This window comes from Schistocerca piceifrons, chromosome 9 (assembly GCF_021461385.2).
Source record: "Schistocerca piceifrons isolate TAMUIC-IGC-003096 chromosome 9, iqSchPice1.1, whole genome shotgun sequence".
Taxonomy (NCBI): Eukaryota; Metazoa; Arthropoda; class Insecta; order Orthoptera; family Acrididae; genus Schistocerca; species Schistocerca piceifrons.
In genome coordinates, this window is record NC_060146.1 from 113,840,045 (window position 1) to 113,865,296 (window position 25,252).

The window sequence follows — 25,252 nt, forward strand, 5'->3', positions numbered from 1 at the left end:
ACACTAAATCCTTCACAGGACCAGGTGGCACTGACCTGCCTTTAGTTCCTGTAATAACCGACATTGAGTTCCTAGTGGGCCTTGGCACCACAGCACCAACCCCTGGCCGACATCTGTCTGAGGGCAGCGAGATGTACCCCAGGCACAGCTGTCTTCGTGTTACTTTGTAGTGACACAAGCGAGGTGAGGGATTGTTGGGCTCACGACACAGAGGTAAGCAAGCACACAACAGTCCCTCTGTGCTGCCATCGTGGCTGTGTGCAGAGCTGAGGGGCCGTCTCCTGAGTGGGATGCCACTGCAGCATGACACGATGTGCCTCCGATGTTGACACGAGACCTGTGGCTCACGGAAGGCTGTCTCAGCAGCAGTGCCGGGTCGAAGCCACCGCACTTCCAATGGCCCCAGCCAGGGTCAGCGAGGAGAGGCGTGCCTGAGATCAGTAAACTTCTTTGTAATTGTTAACAGTCTTTGCCATCGGGGTTACTGCCTTTCGCAGTGTCACATACGGAGGTCAGACACCTCTCACCGTTTTCGAGGGTAATTCAAGAGATTCTCTGACCTAATGTCCCATACTACTGTCATTTCAGTGACTGTTTCAACTTTTGAGATGTCCACTTAGTTAACACATTTCTCCAGAAGGCAGGAATATGTCTAATACAACTGCATGCAGTATCTGCTGACATAATCTGACTAACTTTCAATGGGTATCAAGAAAACACAATGTCTCATCACAGGAACACAGGAATCCTCATCACACACTGGACAACCAGAGCAGACAACTGTCAAACAGTGGAATAGGCTTTAGCAATGACATCTTGTCCACCTCATAAAGCTGAGCACATTACAATGCACGTGGGTGCGTGTCACTGTGTCAAATGTTAACTGGCATCAGATTTTTATTCGACAGATGTGTATTTTCAAAGAAACTGCCTTTATTTTGGTTATTGTTTGGTTTGTACTTCACAGTAAATTACTTATTTCAATTTAATAATGTTCATTCATGACTCCCTGTTCTGCACTCACAGGCAGCACACCGCACCTGGTACACGCGGCACTCTGGGACCACAGCACAGCTACAATACCTGAAGATGCACTTATAACAGTCTTAAACTGGTCGTGTGAAAACAAAGAAATTTACAACTGAAGCGGTATTTCCAACCTCTGCTAACGTTCATTTTGTCATTCCCTACTACCCCCCTCAAATGTAAGCCCCGACACATTTGCAGGTATCAGGTCGTAAAACCCTTTTTATTAGCATTTTATTTAACAATAGAATTAATTATTAGAAACATAAATTATGTGCTTGTCTTTTGAGACACTTAGATGTTGGATGAAAAATTTCTGTGTTTTTGACTGCAATTAATGACGGGTCCTGGAAAACTTGGAATTTATTTATTCATATGTCTCACCTGCACTTTAAAATTACAGGTATACAACATTAGTAATACTATATATAACAGGAACACGAAAATACGAAACTAGATATAAAATTAACTAAATGTCAATATCTAGGTTCCTAATCCATATAATGAGGTTGCTGCAACTCCCCTGGTACGAACGCAAGGGGCTTTCATCTCAAATGTGCTCTATGTCTAGGTCAGAGCCCCACATTCACAAACCAGAGACACTGTAGCACCCCATTTGTAAAGAGAGTTTGCGCATCATCCAACTTGACCATAGTTTCCTGTCGAGTTCTGTGCCAGCAGTATATCACAGTTATACTTTCGGAACCACTCATGCTCTTCAATAACTTGACAGCTCTGGTCCCACAGAGCCCCATATCAAGGATTACTGGCCTGTGCTAGCTGTGTGGGAAATTGGGTATGACTTCCCTGGATACAAGCACTGGGTGCCCTCTGCAGCCCCGGGACACAAAGCAGAGATTCTGGTTGTAATCTCTTCGTCAGACCAGATATTGGATTAACTGATTACAAACATCCAACAATTCAAAATCAAAACTTGGAATGTAAGCTCTACATCATAAAGAGAAACTAGCCTGCAGTACATGAATGGAAAGGAACATCAGGACACTAATGTTCTTCCAAGAATTACAACAGAAGATTACAGACAATGTTCCTATTCTGAATGAATTTTCTCTCTGCAGTGAAGTGTGCACCAATCTGAAATTTCCGGGAAGACAAACTGTGTGTCTGACAGGGACTCGAGCCACAGACCTTTGCCTTTTGTGGGCAAGCACTCTACTGGCTGCGATTTTAAAGCACAATGCACGACCTACACTTACAGCTTTACTTCCTCAGCACTTCTCCAACCTGCCAAACTACACACAAATTTTCCTCTATACATTGTGCGACCAACACTCCTGGAAGAAAGGAGCACTCTACTGGCTGCGATTTTAAAGCACAATGCACGGCCTACACTTACAGCTTTACTTCCTCAGCACTTCTCCAACCTGCCAAACTACACACAAATTTTCCTCTATACATTGTGCGACCAACACTCCTGGAAGAAAGGAGCACTCTACTGGCTGCGATTTTAAAGCACAATGCACGACCTACACTTACAGCTTTACTTCCTCAGCACTTCTCCAACCTGCCAAACTACACACAAATTTTCCTCTATACATTGTGCGACCAACACTCCTGGAAGAAAGGATAGTGCAGAGAGACAGATTAGCCACAGTCTAGGGGACAGTTCCCAAATGAATTTTCACAGTGGAAAGAGCGCCAATTTTTCCTGTAAGATTGTACTTGGGTAGCTCACTTTGCAGGGCACTTGTCCGCAAAAGGCAAAGGTCCCAGATCTGACCCCCCCCCCCCCCTCCCAATTCAGGTGCACAGTTTTAATCTGCCAGGACTACTCCTACAGAGCAAAAATGCAGTCTGGAAACAATCCCACAGGCTGTGGCTAGTAAGGAGTTCATTAGACCTGTTAATCGCAGATTTTGATGAGTCTTGGGCATGATGTAAAGGGACCTGTCCTGAGTACCTGCCTAGTGGCTTTTTATGTGATGGCCCCTAGTTTCTGAGAAAATCTATGTTGAACTTTTATGCCTAACCCCTATAAGTGTAACGTTAGTCATGTTTCAAACAAATGAGCTAGTGCAGTGGCTAAGGTTCATGGCTACCACATTGGTGTTCCGGGATCAAATCCCGCTTGCGTATTTTTTTGTTTTAATTTTCAATTTTTTTTAATCCTACAGAACATCAATAAACACCACCTGACACAACATTATCCAAAAATGGTCATTTTTGCTGTAGTAATTACATTAACACTTGGAAAATCCCCCATTGTTACATTAACACTTCAAACATTAATGTAAACTTTCTTCAAACGTCTGTTCTGTTTGTAGTTAAAATTCCAAATATTTGGACAACTTTGGTTCATGTGTTTCCTAGATGTGATCTCACTTCTTGTTGCCCTCTCCCTCATGGACACACAATTCCCTGGCCCGAACACCGAAAGCTGGCATTTGTCACTGGCATAAGCTGTTCACAACATGTATTCAGCACAGTGCATGTCAAAAACGTACAGTGAAATGGGAGAAGCAAATATTTCTACAAAACAACAGCCACAAGAAGATCCATCAGAAGCAAGAGAGTGTGATGAACCATCTGAGGGCGAAGTCACCAATGCCAATATATACACCAAAAACATTGCTTCACAATTTAAAATTTCTTACAAATACACCTCTGAGAATGATTTCCACTAATTCTACTGCAATCAAAGACACAGTAGCCAGTGCAATTAAAGATCTGTTGGCCAAAAGACGAAATTTCATTGGGGATGATTTAACACATGCAATTCTATTCTATAACAAACAGTGTACACATCTGAAGAAAAGTTGGCTGTAATGATCACTTTATTTAATAAACTGCTTTGAATAATTTTGTATAACATATACTATTTAATGATATTCTGTACAATGGGGTGGGGAGGGGAGCAACCCACAGGATTTGAACCCAGACCACTAGCATGTTAGCTAGGCATGTCACTACACTCACTGGTCAAAATGCTACTAATGTTACAGGTATCAGGGGTACACATAAAACTTCAACATCAACTTTCTCAGAAATTAGGGACCACTGCACGAAAAGCCACAGTGCCACAAGGTACACAGAACTTCTGTGTGGTTTGGAAGACATGGGAGAGGTACTGGCAGAAGTAATGTTGTAAGGCCAGGTCGTGAGTCTTCCTCCGATAGCTCAGCCAGGAGAGCAGTTGTTCCACAAAATTTCGGGCATGCAGCCGCATAAATTCACCTTCTTCTTCTTCTTCTTCTTTTTCTTCTTCTAATATTTCTGCTGAATACTGTCCAGCCATCTTCAAAGTGAGCCGAGGTGACTGACGCTCCAGCACTTCCTCCGTCCTTTTAAACCCTCAGGCTGAACCACTGAGCATGTGTCCACAGCGACAAGGCACCAGAGACATTGATCGGCGTCAAAGAGGAATGACATGCATGGAATTAGATCTATGGCTGCACAGTTGATTCACATGGTGATATTGATGTATCACCCTGAGCTGCACCGTCGCGACGTCATTGTGATTTAATTACTAAAATTGTCGGATTCCATTCTTTGTCCAAGCTGAAGTCACTATCTCTATTAATTAAATTCCTCACCAACCAAGTTTCAATTGCTTCTTTCATTACTGAGTCCCAGAAAGATAAATTCGAGGCTAAAATTTCGACGTTACCGTACACCATAGATGAACAATCTGAGGGCGAACTCACTAATCTCAACATATACACCAAAAAGATTGCTTCACAATTTAAAATTTCTTACAAATACACCTCTGAGAATGATTTCCAGAGGGGGAGGGGGGCAGTGTCAATACAGTGCTCCACCACTGCAAATTTATTAGGTTGTAAGCATCAGGTGTACCTGGGGCGCTCTGTGCATCTCTCCTGGAGTGTACATGTCATCTGTCCGATATATGAACGGTCGCACTCACAGGGGTTTTGTAAGCCCCAGGCTTCCGAAGCATCAATCTTTTTCGATTTCCTTCATGACCTGAATTTGTCTGTCGATAGAATTCAGATGATTTAGCTTGTCTTTACCACATAACTCCAAAACACTGTGGGCTTCAAGCTAGCAGATTCCAGCCATAAAAAAGTTGGCCACCAAGGGCGACAATGGAGGACTTAGAGAAGAAGGCGCTGGAATCTGAAAACCGACCCATATGGTTTTATATTTACGTGCAAATAACTGCCACCACCCTTTGCAGACGATGAGTGTACTCAGAACTCTGGTACACATAGCACACGTTATTGCTGACGAGAGCAGTCCGGAGGACGAGTTTCTACACCTGAGAAGAGTTTTTGAAGACAATGGGTACTCTCCACAGCAGACACGTAAGGCACTATAAATGCAGTTGTGTATATGCAACAGCTTTGACCAACTGTCAGAGTTGAGTGGGAAGGAGCCTCCTGTGGCTGTAGATGTAAGGAACATGCAGCAGTCCTCAGCAGTTAGAAGGCTTATATCAGTTGCAAAATCTAACAGAAAGAAGAAGGTTCTACTGCTAGTAGTTCGCATGGTAGATGTGTGGGCCAGCAATTGCATGAAGTGTTGGGGAGTGAGTACCACATCACCAGCATTGTGAAGCCTAGTGCAGGGTTGGCTCAGGTGACTGACAGCATAGGGGAGTTATGTAGGAATTCTACGAAGCAGGATCAGGTAGCGCTAGTGGGTTGCGCAGGGAACAGTCTTGAAAGGGATGGGGAATATGATGTGGGTGGTGACCTGGTAAAGATAGCTACTCAAACTGGTGGCACTAATGTGCATTTAGTGCAACTGTTTCAGCGTCACGATTGGCCTGTTAGGCACATTAATGTGGGGCCGGAGAGGGTGCTGATGGCAGAGGGCATGGGTTATATTTCAGTGGTGCCAGTGGGGTCTTAGTAAATCGGGTTTCACTAGGCATGGCCTGCACCTCAATAGATACGGGAAGGGGAGGCTGGCAAAGCTTATAGGTGACAGTGTAGTGGGTGGTGGTGGGATCACTCATGGAAGTTAGTGAACAGCTTATAGATGTTGACTCTGAAATTATTGGTATATCGGAGCACCACTTAAATTATTTGACAATTCAGGGGCTTCCCTTACCAGGATACAGATTAGCTGGTCGTTTTTCAAGGAGTTCCTTGCGGGGTTGGTGAGTGGCTATGTACGTAAAAAACATTATTCCATTTGAGTCCATATACTTATCACGATACTGCACTGAACAGATATTTGAATGTTGTGCAGGGGCAGTTGAATTTAGTGAAACTGAACTTCTAATTATTGTTGTTTATAGTCTCCTCACTCTGACTTCAGAGCATTTCTGCTCAGGCTAGAGAGGGTTCTTGATTCACTTTGTAGAAAGTACCGGAAACTAGTTGTATGTGGTGACTTCAATATAAATTTTGTATACGATGGAGCAAGAAAAAAGGTGTTGGGGGGATCTCCTAAATTCATATGATCTGATGCAGACTGTTTTTTCCAACTAGGGTGTGGGGAACAGCAGCACAATGCACACAATATTTCTATTCATTCTTCATTACTAGATGGGCATTCTGTTAATAAAAGGGTGAATCGCATTTCAGTCCATGATGCACAAATTTTAACACTAAAAGCCTTTTGTACTCAAACAAATGTCACATATAATTACAAACTATGCAGGAAAGTTAATCCAACAGCAAGAGAGAGTTTCTTAAACCTTGTCAAGGAACAAGAGTGGCAGGATGTTTATAGTGCCGATAACAAAGATGATAAATATAATGCTTTCCTTACATTTCTCTTGCTCTTCGAGACTTGTTTTCCATTAGAACGTTCTAAATGGGTACTAGCAGTAGTAGGCAGCCCGGGTGGCTGACTAGTGGGACAAGGATGTCATGTAGAACAAAGTGGGAATTATATCAAAATGTTAGAAGTAGTCACAATCAAGCTACAGCAGCCCATTACAAACAGTATTGTAATATGCTTAAAAATCTTATGAGGAAGGCAAAGATTATGTGGTACGCAAATAGAAAAGCTAATTCACAGGATAAAATTAAAACCATATGGTCAGTTGTGAAGGGAGTGTCTGGTCAGCAGCACAAGGTCGACAATATAAAGTCAGTTCTTAGTAAAAATATTTCTGTTACTGATAAATCAGATATATGTACAGTATTTAACAATCTTTTCTGAGCATTGCTGGTGAATTAAATAAAAATTTAGCGTCTACAGGAAATTATGTAACTTTCTTGACAAATGCCTTTCCGAGATTTATGTCTGAAATACTCCTCTGTGATACAGAGAAGGGGGAGATTGAGTCAATAATTAAATTACAGAAGACTAAGGACTCTCATGGACATGATGGAATGTCCAGCAGAATATTAAAGTACTGTGCTGCACATGTCAGCCCTGTATTTAGCCATATTTGTAATTTTTCCTTTATGAATGGTCAATTTCCTGAACAATTAAAGTACTAGGTAGTAAAGCTGCTTTATAAAAAGGGAGAAAAGGATAATGTACACAATTGTAGACCTATTTCTATGCCATCAGTGTTTCCTAAAGTTATTGAAAAGGCTGTGTATGTAAGGATAATTGTTCATTTTATATCACACGATTTGCTATCAAATGTACAGTTCGGCAGATCACTTAACAACTGAAAATGCTATATTCTCTTTTCTCTGTGAGGTACTGGATGGGCTAAACAAAAGGTTTCGAACACTTGGCATATTTTTTGATTTAACTAAGGCGTTTGATTGTGTTAATGACAAAATATTGTTCCAGAAGTTGGACCATTACGGAATACGGGGAGTAGCTCACAATTGGTTCACCTCTTACTATAGCAACAGACTGTAAAAACAATGTTGAGAATGACTGATGTGGGGTCTGAGTGGGGTACAGTCAAGTGGGGGGTGCTCCCGGGGATCAGTGTTGGGGCCACTCCTATAATGATATGCCCCCTAGTATTATGGGTAACTCTAAAATATTTGCCGGGATGACACTAGCTTGGTAGTGAAGGATGTGTCCAACAGTGGGTCAGTTTCAAATATTGCAGTTCATGACCTAAGTTCATGGCTTGCAGAAAATAAACACCAAATCACAGCAAGACTCACTTTTTACAGTTTCTAACATGCAATTCAACAAAACCTGACGTTTCAATTTCACAGAATGGGCATATGAATAGCGAAACTGAACAGTTCACATTTCTAAGTGTTCAGATAGATAGTAAATTGTCTTGGAAAGTCCACGTTCAGGATCTTGTTCAAAGACTTAATGCTGCCATTTTTACTATTCGAATGGTAACTGAAGTGACTGATCGTTCGACATGAAAATTAGTCTACTTTGCTTATTTTCATTCGCTTATGTCATATGGAATTATATTTTGAGGTACCTCTTCCCATTCTTAAAAGATATTTTTGCCTCTGAAACGGGCGGTTCGGGCAATAAGTGGTGTAAGTTCACGAACCTCTTGTAAACCCCTGTTCAATAGTCTGGGTATTTTGACATTGGCCTCTCAATGTATATATTCCTTACTGCCATTTCTTGTTAACAATATTAGCGTATTCTCAATAATAAGCAGCTTTCACTCAGTTAATACCCAGCAGAAATCAAACCTGAAGAAAGGCGTGCAGTATACCGCTGCATCCATTTTCAATAAGCTACCGCTCGAATTAAAAAATCTTGGCAGTAATCCACGCGCTTTCAATTCGAAACTGAAGAGTTACCTCATGGGTCGCTCCTATTCTGTCGAGGAGTTCCTTGAAAAATTAAACTGATTCTTGTTGTATTGTTATTGTGTTTATTTATGGATTGACTTTTTTTGGGTTCATAAACATTTTATTTTTATCTGTTATTACTTTTATGTTGTAATTTCATGTACTGACATGTTCCATGACTTTGTAGATTTGCTCCTCAATTTGGTCCTACAGAACTTGAAACATAAATAAAAAATAAAAAAAATGAAATCCACAGTGCACACAAGAAAAACGGAAGAAGACATGGAAAGTTTTAAATCCATGGCTTTCCTGCCATACGTGGGAAGCCTTTCATCAAAAATAGGACAGATCCTCAGTAAACACAAAGTGAAAGTGGTTTTTCGCTTTTCGCCAAAGACAGCAGCACTCCTGGGTTCCATTAAAGATGATTTGGTACTTCGGAAGCCTGGGGTTTACAAGATCCCCTGTAAGTGCAGCCGTTCATATATCAGACAGACAACACATACAGTCCAGGAGGGATGCACAGAGCACTGCAGGTACACCGAGCTCTGTACCAACAATGGGCACTTTACAGTGTATGGTAACATTGAAATTTTAGCCTCGACTTCATCTTTCTGGGACTCAGTAGTGAAAGTAGTAATTGAAATTCGGTTAGCGATGAATTTAATTAATAGAGATAGCGGCTTCAGCCTGGACAATTCATTGAATCCAGCAATTTCTGTAATTAAATCACAAAGACGTCGCGACGGTGCAGCTCACAGTGATACTTTGATATCACCGTGTGGATCGACTGCACAGCCACAGACCTAATTCCATGCACATGTCATACCACTTTGCTGCTGATCAACATCTCTGGCATCTTGTGTACCTGTGGCCGGATGTGCAGTGGTTCACTCCCCAGGTTTAAAAAGACGGAGCAAGTGCTGGAGCATCAGTCACTTTGGCTCACTCTGAAGATGGCTCGATGGTATTCAGCCAAAATATTAGAAGGAGTTGAATTTATGCAGCTGCATGCCCGAAGTTTTACGGCACAGTCTTTGCGCTGCAAAAATATGAAGATGGGAGAGCAGTTGGCTGCAAAAGGCAAAGGTATCGAGTTTCAGTACAGGTCTGGGACACTATTTAATATGCCAGAAAGTTTCAGATCAACACTCTTATCGTTTTCATTATATTGTTGTAAATGAGGCTTTAAAATAAGAATGTCTTACACATATGGGAAAATTTGGCAAAGTCGTCATTGGAACCAGTGCATCAGCTGAGGCTGGAATAATTTGAGGAAACAACAGTATCTCCAAATCTATATATAATGACAAGACTTGAATCATACTCTTATAGCACGCAAGTCCGATGACACTGACGACCAAGACGGTACAGTAGCCACAACACTGGCATCAAATTCAGAACCACTTTGTTTCATACCCCATCTGGCCATCTAGATGTAGATTTTCTGTAAGTTCTCAAAATCAGTGCAGGTTTTGTTCCTTTCCACTTGCTTGTTGTATTCAAGTCTTTGCCTTTCTCTACATTTTTTATCCTCCATCACCAAACTGACTATTTCTTGGTGCTTTAAATGTGGCTGCCAACTGATCCCTTCTGTTAGTCAAGTTGTACATTAAATTTCTTTCTTACCGTATTTAATTCAGTGCCTCAACATTGGTTGTTGGAACCACACCTAATCTTTAACAGTCTTCTGCAGCATCACATTTCAATTTTTTTTATTAGTTTCTTGTCTGAACTGTTTATCATCATTTCATTTTATACGAGGCTACAATCCATACAAATACCTTCAGAGAAACTTCTAATACTTCAACTTACGATCGATGTTAACAAATTTCTCTTTTTTCATATAAGTTTTTCTTGCTTTTGGCTGTCAATTTTTTACATCCTCTTGGCTGTCAATTTTTTATATCCTCTCTATCTTGGCCACACTTTAAAAACTCTTATTCTACTTTTAAGGTCTTTTTTCATAATCTAATTCCTTCAGCATTACATAATTTAATTTGGCTACATTCAATTATCCCTGTTTCACTCTTGTTTGGTTTCATTTTACAAGCTATTTTGAAGATATTATCTGTTCCATTCAACCATAATTCCTTGTCCTTTGGCATCTCTGACAGAATTAAATCATATCCAAACCTCAATGTTTTTTTTCTCCTCTCTGAACCTCAATTTGCTTTCCAAATTTCTCCTTGATTTCCTTTACTGCTTGCTCAATGTACAGATTGAATAACATCAAAGATAGGCAAAGACACTGTCTCACACCCTTCCAAAATATTACTTCCATTTCAGATCCTTCAATTGCTATTACTGCAGTCCGGTTTCTGTGAACAAAATTTGCTCCCTACTATCTTCAGAATTTTAAAGAGAATAATGGACTCAACACTGTCCAAAACTTCCTCTAAATCTAGAAATGCTATAAACATAGGTTTCCCTTTTTTCAACCTACCTTCTCAGCTAAACTGTAAGATCAGTATTGCCTCACACATTCCTACATTTCTGCAGAATCTAAACTCATCTTCAACCAACTCATCTTCAACCAAATCAAGTCCAGAATTAGGTAGGCACATTTGGAATCATAGCGGAAAAAACTGTCACTAGCACAAGGGAACAATGCTGTTGTGTATTAGGTCTACAGGTGAGATCACGGTAATTTATTTATTTATCAGATTCTGTAGGATAATACAAGTCACACTTACTTTGTGATGGAACAAGACAGTATATAATTTACAGAATACTGTTTAGAAAATTTATAAACAAAAATGTTAAAGAATTAAACAACAAGGGAAAAATGCTTCCATCACAGCACAAAAAAGACAAATATGCTCCTCTTTATTAAAGGCTGACTGAAAAGTGGGGTACCAGCTGCCTCATTCTACCTACCCCAGCACCTTTAAAAATTTTCACAAAAATATCAGCATGTGAAAATATTTGTGCTCTTTTTAACATGCAACTCACCTCCAACAAGCTGCCCTAACTGTAACTCTCTCATATCCACTAGAACATCGCTGTAGGTCTATCATGTCCAACCACACAACTGCCCAGTCTCTCTCTCACTCATTCAGCCCAACTCATTGTCATTACAGGGTGTATACGGGGATAAAGAAAAAAATCCCCAGATATTTACTGGATTTCCCAGTTAAAAACACACTTTTCCTGAGTGAACATACACTTTTTTCATTTTAAGTGACAGTATACTTTCCCTCAGAAATGCGAAACTTATCAATCCTTTGAATGGCTAAGGTTTTGTACACAAGTGTAGAACTTCTTCTGGACACTTTGGAACACTAAATCCAGAATAAATGCATGTTCTGGAAAGATCACTGATTTGCAGCAACATGTAGGCTGCATATTTTCTTATTATGAAAGTATAAATTCGAATACCACCAAACACAGTACATTAGTTATCAAAGCATTGAAATGGACACAGTGATACGCTTTTGTAAGCCAGTCATAGTTCATGTCACGTGATCTCGCCAGCCGATGACACGAGATATTCAGAGCAAAGGACACACAATGAAGTCAGCCAATAGTAACATTATTTAAGTAGCATGAACAAACAAACAGAAAAAGTAAAGATTTAAATTAATTTACATAGTGTAGCTGCAAGAAGAGCTAAACTTTCACATAAAGTATAGATCATTAAGATTAATAAGCTACTATAAAAGCTAAGCTTTCATATATAATATTAATATTTTTTGCTTCTGTTACACTTTAAGATATATCATACAAATGTGCCAGTAAAATTTTAAATAATGGCTTAAGTGTCTTGTCTTGGGGGCAACAAATTGCAAGAGGCTGGTCCCCAAAGTGTTGAGTTTTAAACGAGAGTCAAACACTCTGATTTAAGAAATTCATCACCTATCTCACCCGTAGCATAAATAATGTTGTGTAAAAGGAAATTTACATTGAAAGTAACATTTTCCAAACCAACATTTGCAATATTTTCCCACAATCTGCTAGAAATAGCAGTTGCCATAGAACGCCAGAAAACAGACGTTACTTCATGTGCGCAGGTACGATGATGTAGGAAACCTGTATGTTCGTAAATATATAGAATTTTGAGGTCTTACAGTATGTCATAAAAGAAACAGGACATCAGAATACACTCCAAGAAGAACAGAATTTTGTAAACCATATTAAAATGCATAATTCGGCTTAAAGTGCACATGCTTATTTCCAGATTCACAGTGAAGTAGGCCCTAATCTGTTATGAGCTTTTCCATGTGGTTTTTAGGATGCAAATTTTCTTGGTGTACCAATACTGTATTATCACGTTTGGTTCTTTATTATTACATAATGCCACATGAGGCAGAAGATGAAAACATGCACTCGAAATTCAGTGAACAGTTGAAAATAGCTGTAGTTTGGAATGAAACACTCCATTTCAAATAAATTGACTGTGTCTGTGGAAAAAGATTAATAAAAGCAAAATTTCTTTAAATAACTTCATTGTTCTGCAAGGCGATTGATTAATGCTAGAATGCCAACAACTTGAAAATAAAATAAAATCATAAAATTGAAAACAATAACATATTTTAGCCTTCCATAATTATATGAATTTATTTTAATTCACTTCATAGCCACATAAATTAGTTTTGTTTTCATTCGATGTGAGAGTTATTAACAAAGAAGAAACAACAAAATCACTAAATATAAACATGGGACACGTGAAGATCACCACCTTCCTCACTCCAAATCAGACTGCCCCGCGCATGCACGAATCTGGCAGCTTTGGCGAGCCAGAAAAATTTTTCAATTAGCCAGAAGCAGGAAAGGTACTGCTCATATGTGATTTAGCTGCGCATGCGGCTGAGCCCGCTGGCAACCGCTCGAATGACCCTAATGTAAACAGTTTTGACTTCATGTTTGTCTGTTGGTTTGGGTTTGCCTTTGACATATTTTGCTGTTGGCAGACGCTTGTGTGTGCACTGTGTTTTGTTGTTGTAAATGGCAATTTTCTTTGCAACTTTTGTTTATTTTGGTTTTTCCTATCGTTTAGGCTTTATTTCCACAGTATTATTCTGCAGTAGTGGGGTACATTAAAATTCTCTGTTAGCGCATCAGTTCTTACCAGTCAAAGTTACAAAAATTTAACTGAAAACTAAAACAATGAAAAATTCTGAGAATTCTAAAAACAATCCGGGTTTTCCCAGTTTTCTCCCGGATGAAAAACTTCCCGGGCTTTTCCTGGATTTCCCAAAGCGTACATGCCTTGCATTATCTCTTTGAGGTTCTCTAAAAGTCACTGTCTCCTGTCTCACAGCCAGTGTCACCTTTGTTCTGTCTTACTACTACTTTCTCATCTCACTTTCACTGTCTTCCTCTTGCTCCCTCATAACACTACTTTCCCACTCATTCATTCATTCCTACTGCTGCTTTCTCTTCTCACTGTCACAATCTCTTTCTTCCTCATAGTCACTGTCATATACTCTTGTCTCTCATTATCATTGGCTCTCGCCCACTTCCACTTTCTTCTTGTCTTTATTCCTCTCCCACAGGTAAAGTCTCCTTCATTATTTTCCTTGCACTGTTCTCTGGTAAGTAACTTTGAACATCCGTGTCTCAGAAATGGATAAAGATGTCAATAACATTTTCAAGGCTGTTCAAGAATGGAATATATGAGGGTTGTACCAAAAGTAAGGTTCCCAGTATGCTAAATCCGACAACAGTGCCATGCCTGTCTGCGATTTGCTACATCGTTCAGTGTTGGCTTGGCAGCCATCAGAGAAGGAAGTATTGATTACTGCTCCTGCCAACTGCGAGGTTTGAGCAGGAATCCGGCTTCTCCACACAAGGAAGTTACCGCCTGTGGAGATTCATTGGCAACTAACTGAGGTTTATGGTGAAGAGTGCATGTCCGTTCAGCATGTCCGAAAATGGTGCAGGGCTTTTGCTGAGGGTTGCACAGAAGTTCACAATGGAAGACTGCCGGTTTTGGATGCGATTGTCCGGAAAATCAACAGTGAGCTGCTCAAAGATTTGATGGTCACTGTCTGTGAACTTGTGAAACACATTTCTGAAGGTTCCCACAGCACAACTGAAAGAACTTTAACAGAAACGTTGGGTTACGACAAGATATGTGCTCGCTGGGTCCCCCCTGATGCTGACTGATGGACACAAGGAGCAACGCCTTGACTGTGCTCACAAGTTTCTTCAACAATGTGAGAGGGGAGGCAACAAGGAGAAGTTGTTGGACTCTATTGTCATGGGAGATGAAACGTGGGTGTTTCATTACACTCCCGAAACAAAACAATAATCTAGTCAGTGGCGTCACTCCAGTTCATCGCCACCAAAGAAATTCAAACAAACGCAGTCGGCAGGAAAGGTTATGGTGACTATGTTTTTGGATCAGAAGGGGGGTACTCCCCACCATTTGTATTCAACCTGGGATGACAATAAACTCTGACAGATATTGTGAAACACTGGCCAAACTCCAGTGAGCAATCCAGAATCGCTGGAGAGGATGACTGAAGGAGGGAGTAGTGCTTCTTCATGACAACACTTGACCCCATGTCACTCATCAAACACAGGAGCTTTTGAAGACGAAGACATTTGGGTGGACTGTTATGCCCCATCCCCTGTACAGCCCGGACTTAGCCCCCGGCGATTATCGCTTCTCCCCCAAGCTAAAGGAACACACAGGTTTTTTTTTTCCCCTTTTTGTTATGGTTTTAGGGCGCAAAACTGCTACAATCCATAAGCAGGCATGGAAGACCATTCTGTGGTTTAATTAAGGATAAGAAACCGAATGTGAAATCAGCAGCAATGGGAGCAAAACTCGAGGAGGAGGGAAACTAAAAACGGAAGGAGATCTTAGAAAACTACTACTGAAGGGGGGTTTGAATTCCCCGAAAAAAAAAAGAGCTTCAAATGACCAATATCATCTCACCGACACTGATAAACTCGAGAATGCTATCAGCTAAGCGCGTGTCATCTGCTAAAAGGGAAGATGTATCCGGTGACAAATGTAAACGGGTACATAGCGGATTAAAATAGGGGCACTGAAGTATAAAAGGTGTCTCCCTATCCACAGTTGAGAGCAGTGAGGACAAAGTGCGGGAGGATCACCACTTAAAAATGTTGATGGCTAAAAAAGACAGTGCCCTATCCAGAGTCTACTTAAAATTACCTCCTCTCGACAACGAGGCCGGCAGGAAGAGGTCCAAGTGCAGGGAAAAGGTTTTCCGTTCCCTAATTTATTATCGGGAAATGTAGACCAATGTGTGTGCCATAAAAGAGTAACACAACAACATAAAATGCTCTGTAGATCAGCAAAGGGAACCATGTGAACAGTGGGCCGAGGAAGAGAGACTGCAGCCTAGGCCACTATATCGGCTGCCTCGTTTCCGTGGATACCATCGTACCCTGGGATCCAGAGGAATGCCACAGAGACTCACCCAAGTGGAGCAAGTGGAGGCTGTCCTGAATCCGGTGGAACAGAGGGTGCATGGGATAAAGAGCTTGGATGTTGAGAAGAGAGCTGATCGAATCCGAGCATATAATATACTGTAGCCGCTTATGGCGACAGATTTATTGGACAACCTGGAGAACAGCATAAAGCTCCACACTAAAAACCGAAAACTGGTCGGGAAGTTGAAATCTATTAGAGGTGTCGCCAACAATATGGGCACATCCAAAACCAAATGTGATCTTTGAGCTGCCAGTGTAAATAAATGTGGCATCCTCCATTTGTACGCATAGAGCAGCAAATGGCTGATGATAAACAACAGGGGGAGGGGGGTACTATCCTTGGGAAGCTGACAAAAGGCATGGAGAAGGCAGGTCCGGGGATGAAGCCAAGGTGGCGCCATACCCCCCCATTTGTCAAGCAAGTTTTAGGAAAGTGGAAGGAAAGAGAACGTAACAGTTGACAGCAGCGGACTCCCAGTGGTGGTAGAGAGGAAGGGCGGCCTGCATACCCTAAATCCAAGGAGCCCTTGAAAAAAAAAAAAAAAGGGCATGGGTTGGAGGGGCAGGCATGGACGACAGATGACTAGCGTAATGACTCAGTAGGGCAGCTCACCAATCTGACAGTGGAGGTACAGCAGTCTCAGCATAAAGGTTCTCCACGGGGCTGGTATAAAAAGCTCCAGATGTTAAATGCAATCCACGATACAGGCATAGGAGGATCACTTGGTCTGCTCCCCAGGAGTTACCACTCTGAACACGGAGGGTGTTGAGTAATCGAATACAGCGAGCTGAAAGATATGACACGTGGGAAGACCAGTACAGTTTTCTATCAAACATAAGTCCCAAGAATTGGGCGATGTCAGCAAATGGAAGGTCGAAAGGGCCTAGAAGTAGGAAAGGCAGAGGAACCTCCGTACGATGCCAAAAATTTACACAGACAGTTTTACTGGGAGAAAACCGGAAGCCTGTTTCGATGCTCCATGAGTGGAGGCGATCAAGACATCCTTGAAGATGTCATTCAAGAAGGCTGGTCCGTTGAGATCTGAAGTAGATTGTAAAACTGTCGCCAAAGAGAGAACCCGAGACATTGGGAAGGAGACAATCCATCATTGGATTTATAGCAATGGCAAACAGGACAACACTCAGCACAGAGCCCTGGGCACCCCATTTTCTTGGGAAAATGTACGGGAGAGAGTGGTGTGCACCCACACCTTAAAGGTGCGCGCTGTCATAAATTCAAGAATAAAAAGGGGTAGCTGATCTCTAAAGCTCCAAGACAACTGTGTGCAGAGGATGCCTCTCCTCCAATGTGTAACACATGCTCTCTCCAGATCAAAATATATCGCTACCGTTTGGTGTTTCCTGAGAAAATTGTTCATAATGTAAGCCGAGAGAGCAACAAGATGGTCAACTGCAGAATGATGCTTTCGGAAACTGTATTGGTCACCTGTTAAAAGGTTTCAGGACTCCAGCTACCAGCCTAAACGGCATTTCACCATGCATTCCAAAACCTTACATACACTACTCATGAGAGATATGGGGTTATAGCTAGAGGGGAGATGTTTATTCTTTCCAGGTTTCGGAACAGGAATGACGATAGCTTCCCGCCATCTTCTGTGAAAGGTACTGTTGGTCCAAATTCGATTATATGGGCGAATGAGGTAACACAGATTACGGTATGATAAATGCAGCAACATTTGGACATGGATGAAATCCAGTCCTGGGGCCAGAAGAGTGAGAGGAAGAGAGTGCGTGTTGGAGTTCCCGCATACAGAAAACAGTTTTATAGCTTTCGCAATTTTGAGAGGAGAAAGCAAGAGGTCGCACTTCCACTGCACATTTCTTTGGGATAAAGGCTGGCAGGTAATTTGAAGAGCTTGAAATCTCAGCAAAGTATTGACCCAATGAGTTAGAAATTGCGACTGGGTCCACTAAGGTATCATGCACGACAGTGAGCCCAGAGATTGGAGAGAAACTAGACATACCGGATAACCGTCGAATTCAACTCCAAACTACAGATGAGGGAGTGAAGGAATTAGAGGAGCTGGTAAATAAGTCTAAGCTTGCCTTCTTACTATCGCGGATGATGTGACTGCATTGTGCACGTAATTGCTTATAGCATATACAATTGGCCAATGTAAGATGGTGGTAGAAAATGCGAAGAGCACATCTCCACTCACGTATTGCGTCACAGCACGTCTTGTTCCACCAAGGAAATGGGGGGCACTGGGGCAAAGGGGAGGTACGAGGTATTGAACATTCCGCGGCTGTAAGAATAACTTCCGTAACATGGGTGACCTGATCATCGATGCTAGGAAAGTGACGGTCATCGAATGCCGCTAGAGAGGAGAAAAGTGTCCTATTGGTTTGGGAAAACTTCTAGCACCTTGTGTGCATAGATGGCAGTTGTGGCTGTGATCGAAGGACACACGGAAAATGGTCACTCGAGTGTGAATCAGCAAGAGTGAACCATTCAAAGTGTTTAGCTAGTGGAACATTACTGACTGAAAGGTCCAAATGAGAGAAGTTTGACATGGCGGCAGACGAAAATGTACGTTCCCCAGTGTTCAGGCAAACAAGATCCGCTTGGTGGAAGAGTTCAATCAATAGGGAGCCTCGTGGACAAGGATGCTGAGATCCTCAAAGCGGGTGGTGGGTATTGAAGTCGCCAACCAGGACAGCTTGGAAGGAACTGTTTAAGGGGACTGGGTGATAATGGACAGTATCATAGGGAAGAACCACAAGTCCGTCGTGTGCCAGAGTGCCATCAACAGGGGGAGATCAAACCGGACAGATTGGAGATGACGGAAGACAAAGCGATCATGGGGATGTAGCTTTGTTTTGTGAAGACTGAAGATGACCGGGGAGTAGGATCGTAAGTGGATTGACAATTCATCCCGATTGGAGTAAATTCCGTGGATATTCCAATGGATAACTGACATAGGGTGGACAGAAAAGGGGAAAATCTCACCACGGTTGCTGTCAACTCAACGACTGCTGAGAGCCAGCAGCTGATGGCATGTAACAGCATTCAGCGAAAGGCAGAAGATCCCGATCCGTAGGTTGCTCACAGCTCCTGCCACCAGTGATCGACTGGTGGATCGGCTGCCAGCAACACGGAAGATGGCCGAGGGCGGCTACCGCTGGGTGGTGGAGACACGCCTTGGAGAGGAACTTTAGTTTCTTTTGAGCCTTCTTGGAAGGAGGACGGTGAGAGGAGGGAGGAATTGATGGTTGGGATGTCAGGGTACGTAAAAAAATCTTCGCAAGTAGGCTCTTTTTTTGGAAGACCAGGCGTCCGATTTTGGGGCCCATGATTTAGCAGGAGCCAATGAAGGGTGAGCCTGAGAGTGAGCAGGCAATACTTAGGTGGCAAACACTTCAAGAGCGCCATCGAAGTCGGAAGAGAGGTCAAACACATCCTCAATGGGTTGGCGGGAGACTACTTCGACTTAGGAATACAAAAGCTGGAGCACCGTCTTCAAAAGTGTGCCAAAAAAAATGGAGACTATGTTGAAAAATAGACAAAAGTGTAAGCTTTTCAACCATGTATAAATTAATAACAATAAACAATGTTTTGTTATCACACATGAACAAAAGGGAAATGGCATTCCATTTAACCAAAAACATCCACAACAGAAGATCAGTATCATTCAATGCAAAGTTAAGGCATTACTACAGTGTTACCTGTCCGGAGGTCTTAAATGCTTCTGAATGCTTAGTAATGAACAAAAAAGTCATAATCAAAACACTGGAGGCCAAGGAAAGGAAGATTTTAAGAAAGATCTTACGTTCCATCAAAGAGAATGGGGAATACAGAAGACGTCATAATCATGAAATTCCCACATAATCAATACCATCCAGAAAAAAAAGGATTATGTTTTATGGACATATGCCCCAATGAGCCCTGGAAGAGTCACTAATCGTATGATCACCTACTTTCAGGAGAAGAAAACAAAATGGGCCTGGTTCACAGAGGTGGAGAAAGATCTTAAAGAAGTGGGGATCACCCTTGATGACATCTTAGAGCATGTCCCACTCAAGGAGAAACTTATGGCATGGCAGGATTTCCAAGAAAAGCCAAAACTAAAAACAGGAAAGGCTTGGAGCTAAGAGAGGAAGGAGCAACACCAAGAACGAATGCGGGAGCACTGGGCAAACATCAGAACATTTAAAGCTAGACAGTTGAAATAACAAGGTACAAAGATGGTCTATACGAAATGAATGAATGAAACAATGTTTTCTATTTGTAAAAAGTATGGGAACCTTACTTTTGGTACAACTCTCATATCATAAAAATTTCAGCCATCTGCTGGAATCCTTGGTTGGGTTTTGGTCTGCTGGTGAGGGCAAAAATATAGTTAAAAAAACTTTAGTGTTTTCCGTGGAACTGCCCCTGAACTCATGGTGCCTTCACAAGTCCCATAAAGCCCACTATAGACCAAAAGAACCAACCGAATTGCTCAATCTGTGTAAGCAGGAGGAAGTGTGTAATAATCATACTTTGACCCTGTATTGTACAATCCTTCTGTTGGATATACAAATGGTCCTAAATCTAAGGCGAGGTGTGAGCACCAGAAAATCCCATTTTTATGCATCGTGTTTCAGAACGTATTTGTAAGTATGATGTCACATATATACGAATTAATAAAACACTACACAAATTGTGAAAGGGTATATGAATAATCAATACATTAGAGAGAGAATTTCTCAACTACTGTAAGAAACTCTTGTACAGAAAATGAGTGTACAGAAGAGGAATGGCTCACAAGGAAACTTTTTCAAATTTGTTTTCAATGCTTACAGTTTATCAACTGATTTTTTCCAGTTCTGCTGGAGGCCTATTGAAAATGAAACTTGCTGGATGGTGAACACCTTTCTGTGCAGTGCTTAAGGAAGCTTTAGCCAAGTGTATATTGTTTTAGCATTTAATTTTCACTGAATGTATGTCGCATATTTTTCAAAATGAGTCAATATTGTCAACAACAAATCTCGTGATGCAATATAAGTACAGGGACGGCAGCGTTAGAATTCCCGAGACAAGCGCACAACAGCTTACACGGAGGTCATGAACTGACACTTCAGATTAGTCTGACTGCCCTTTGCTGGGCTAAAAATATCCTTGGTGAGTGTAAAAAGTTACCCCAAAATATACTACCATACAAGATAACAGAGTGAAAGTAATCCAAGTAAACAAGCCTTCACAACCAGTGTCGGAAATAGTAAACATTATTCTTATAGGGAACATAACAGTGTTTACTTTCTGAATAAGATCTTTCACATGATATTTCCAAGAAATCTTTCCATTTACCCTCAGTCCTGAGATTTTAAATTGGTTGACTTCACTGACCATGTTTGGACAGAAAATTTCACTTTTCCAAGTTCTTCATGTTATAAGCAATACGCACTGTGCTTTGTTGCAGCTAAATGTTGATATGTTTTCTGAAAGATGTGCTGTTGTTACTGACTACCCTATTAGCTACATCATTTATATACTGATTCATGTCTTTCACAATAACAATTGTGTCATTTGAAACAAAAAAATTGTTTGAATCATCTGCCACATTTAGTGGCAGATCATTGAAGCAATGATCCAGCAGTACACTGTAGCACCCTCCTCTTTACATGACCCGCAGTCATAACAGTATCTAAAAGGAAAGAACAAAATTTGATATTTATGCAGAATATTAAAAATCCTTCTTGGCAGGAATGGCTGTCACACTCTCAATGAAGTCTTTGTCATTGTTCATGCAAGGCAAAGAGAGGGCATATGCAGTGCCTCTCTCCTAAAAGTCATTAGGCAAGTGATCTCTGATGTTTTGGCAGATATCTACAGTTTCGTTTTTGCTATGTACGGCTGGAGTCACGCCAAACAAATACTGCTCGTCATGTCCTTCATGCATGATGAAGTGTCACTGTAAAGAGTCAGTGCCTCCTGTTACAAACAAAATTACTTCTAAAATGGAATTTTATGTGCCCCTTTGACAGAGTGTATTATCAGGAACAGAAAACACAAAGAATAACCCGTACTCCAGCAGCGACAGCACTGCCCTGGCCCCTGCCGACTGCTACTGCGTGCAGAAGTGCTGCTCAATCACTGCTGGGGTACTGATTATCCTTCATGTTTTACTGATTCTGTTAACACATATCAATAAAACTAATAATGCACTACAAAGGAATGGTACTGTTCTATAAAATGGAAAAGTAAAATTCTGATTTAATAATCATTTTCTTTGTAATAGAGAACAAACTGACACCTTCCATTGATGCTGGGGGTCATATGAAAGAATTGATGAGCAGTATTTGTTTGGGCCAACTCTAGCTATACGCTGGAAAAATGAAAATGCCAATATCTGGTGAAACATGACAGAAAACATGCCCTACAATCCGTAGGACTGACACCCTCTATATCACCCGAGTGCAATGCAACAAACAAATTGTGCTAAAAAATAAAAATAATAATAATAATCACTCAACCAGTCAGCAATACTGAAAGGAACATTATCTGAAAACTTTTTGCCACAGACCTAACACATGTCAATTAGTACAGTGACAACTGCAGACTAAGCTTATGAAAATCCCAATAAACAAATTGTAAACTGAACAAGGTCTCTGATTACCTATTTTTCTTTTTCTATACTTTTCATCAACGGCAAGCATGGCAATGTATCCTCTCTTGACAACCTTGCGATGTACATCGAGCTTGCAAACAATTGCACCCACACATTTGCCACCGTCCATAGCCTGCAACCAACAGGAAAACTGGTATCAGTGCAATCGAGACACAGCTGGTGAGAAATAAGTCAACAACTGTTTCAAATGTGTTACTATGTATATATCTCTAATCGAAAGGTACTTCTTTCACTTCTACAACTGATGCTTTTCAAATATATTCAGCTACTTCTACATTCTGATGTGCAATAATTACATTTTAAAAACCACAGAAATTCTCAAGAGTGGGCAAAACCCATAATAATTTAAAGTATAACAGGTAGTCAAATGAAAATGAGGCAGATGGAAAAAAATAAGTAAGCTCTTTATCATTTCAAAAGTAACCACCATAAATCTTAATACATTTATACCACTCTGAGACAAGAAGGCTAATGCCTTTATGGAAAAATGTTTGCAATCACATACAGAACTACAATCGTAACCAGGCAGGCATCTACCTCTCTGTCTGAAGCAAATCGATGACCAAGAATGTCTTTCCCCAAGCTCTGAAAATATAGCAATCACATGGGGAGAGATTGGGACTGTACGGAGAATGTGTAAGGCATTCCCAGTGAAACTTCTGTAGCACAGTCAGACAGTGGGCCTGCCTACGTTTTCATCAGTTTGAAGTACGCTGCAGAAGTTTCCTGGAAAGCCCTAACATACCTTCCATACAGTCCCAGTCCCTTCCCATGCAATTTCAAAATTTTTGGAGTCAAAAAGAACGACATTTGTGGCTGTTGATTTGCTTCCGATGCAGAGGTGCACACCTGGGTACAGTTGTGGTTCTGTGGGCAATTGTAAACATTTTCCCAAGAAGGTACTGATCACCCTTTCCTCACAGTAGAACAAATATATTAACAATTATAGCAATTAGTTTTCAAATAATACACACTTTACTTACTTTTTTTCATTTGTCTCATTTTCATACGACTGTCTCTTATAGAATACTGAGCTTGTAGTCCTAGAGCTCCCTCTCCCAACACAATCAGTCCAAGCTATAGGTTGGAGCATTCAATTAGGCACAGAAGGCAGTTTTTACATTCAGGAATTTATGGCAGTGGGGAAGAAAAAAAGCCATGTTGTATAGTTAGCAAATAAGGTTTAGGAATAACAACTGTCTTAAGACAGAGCCAGAGTGCCAGAGAGTGAGGGGGAGACGGTGTGGGAGGGGGGGGAGGGGAGAGGGAGGGAGGGGGGGAGAGGGGGAGAGAGAGGGGGGGAGAGAGGGGGAGAGGGAGAGGGAGAGAGAGAGAGAGAGAGAGAGAGAGAGAGAGAGAGAGAGAGAGAGAGAAGAGGAGGGACTGGGGGAGGGGCAATAATGGCGTGAATAGTAATGTGCAATGATTATTGACTAAAAGTGAAAATTACTTCATTTTGACAAAATTCATAGCACCATGACATAAATTTCCATTTAACTTATTGATACGTTAAAACATTAATACCATATATTACATATACTACATTTGACTCCAGAACAAAATTGCCAGTGAATACTATCATTAAAACAAATAAACAAAACATTTAAAATATGGCCCAATTTGCTAAAAAATTGCACTATTAGTCACAAAGTGACAGATGTTTTACCTGTAAACACACTGTAACCAAGAGACTTGTTACATAAGTGCAAAGCTTTCAATGCAATAACAGATGATGACCCAACACAATTGAAGCTCTAAACAGGAAAAAATGTGCTTCAATGAGCATAGTTATGGACGAGGTGAAGACAGGAGGAAATATTAATTTCTATAGTTCTGGAACATTGACCTGTTATGGCATGTCGTTCCAAGTATTGGCACTGTGAACCCTGTACCTGCCCTATGGCATCCCTACAAGCGCTTGCCCAATGACATATCTTAAGAACATGGCCAAATCAGGAACTTATGCCAGTTACACCATAAACATCCATTTCATTGTTGTGGTCTGTCTGTTAATGATGCTTCCTATGTAAGGAACTTATCAATAATAGTGTATTATCTCTGGCCACATTATTTTAGTTAACTTCTTGTGACCAATCTGTTTCAAAGCTGCAACTTTATTGTCACTGTCATAGTTTATCACCTGAGTTAAGCCAAAATGTGGCATAAATGAAAATCATCTACAATAAACAAATGTCACATGGACCCCAGCCCAGCGCAAACTTTTTGATTTCATGCCACCGTGGCAGCCTGTGTGTCAGTTTAGCTTCTTGCTTTATTAAGCAGTACTGATTTGGCTTCACAAGACTGAGTGAATCCCGTTTCAGATGTTCCCACCATGGAAAAATCCTAGGTGGTGTCCAAGAACTGAACCCAAGATGTAAGCAATGTTAACCATTAGAGTGTGGAGGTGGCCCACGCATCTTGGCACAGGAACTGATGCAAATGAAAGCCCAAACCATAAATAAGTCCTCAAAAATGACATTGTAGCTCCGAAATACATTGGAACTAAACAATAAATAGTGACAGAGCATCTAGGAAACTAAACACGTATCTTTGCTTCTATGT

General features: G+C 41.1%; 1 protein-coding gene across 1 annotated transcript in view; it reads right to left on the reverse strand.

The window, feature by feature from the left end:
• The window catches only part of LOC124716915 (N-alpha-acetyltransferase 30), an 82,497-nt gene that overhangs the window by 27,737 nt on the left and 29,508 nt on the right, over positions 1–25,252 (reverse strand). Inside the window, exon 2 of the mRNA XM_047243484.1 lies at positions 22,676–22,799. Within this exon, the coding sequence (XP_047099440.1) occupies positions 22,676–22,799 (124 nt within the window). The remainder of the gene's footprint in view (positions 1–22,675; positions 22,800–25,252) is intronic.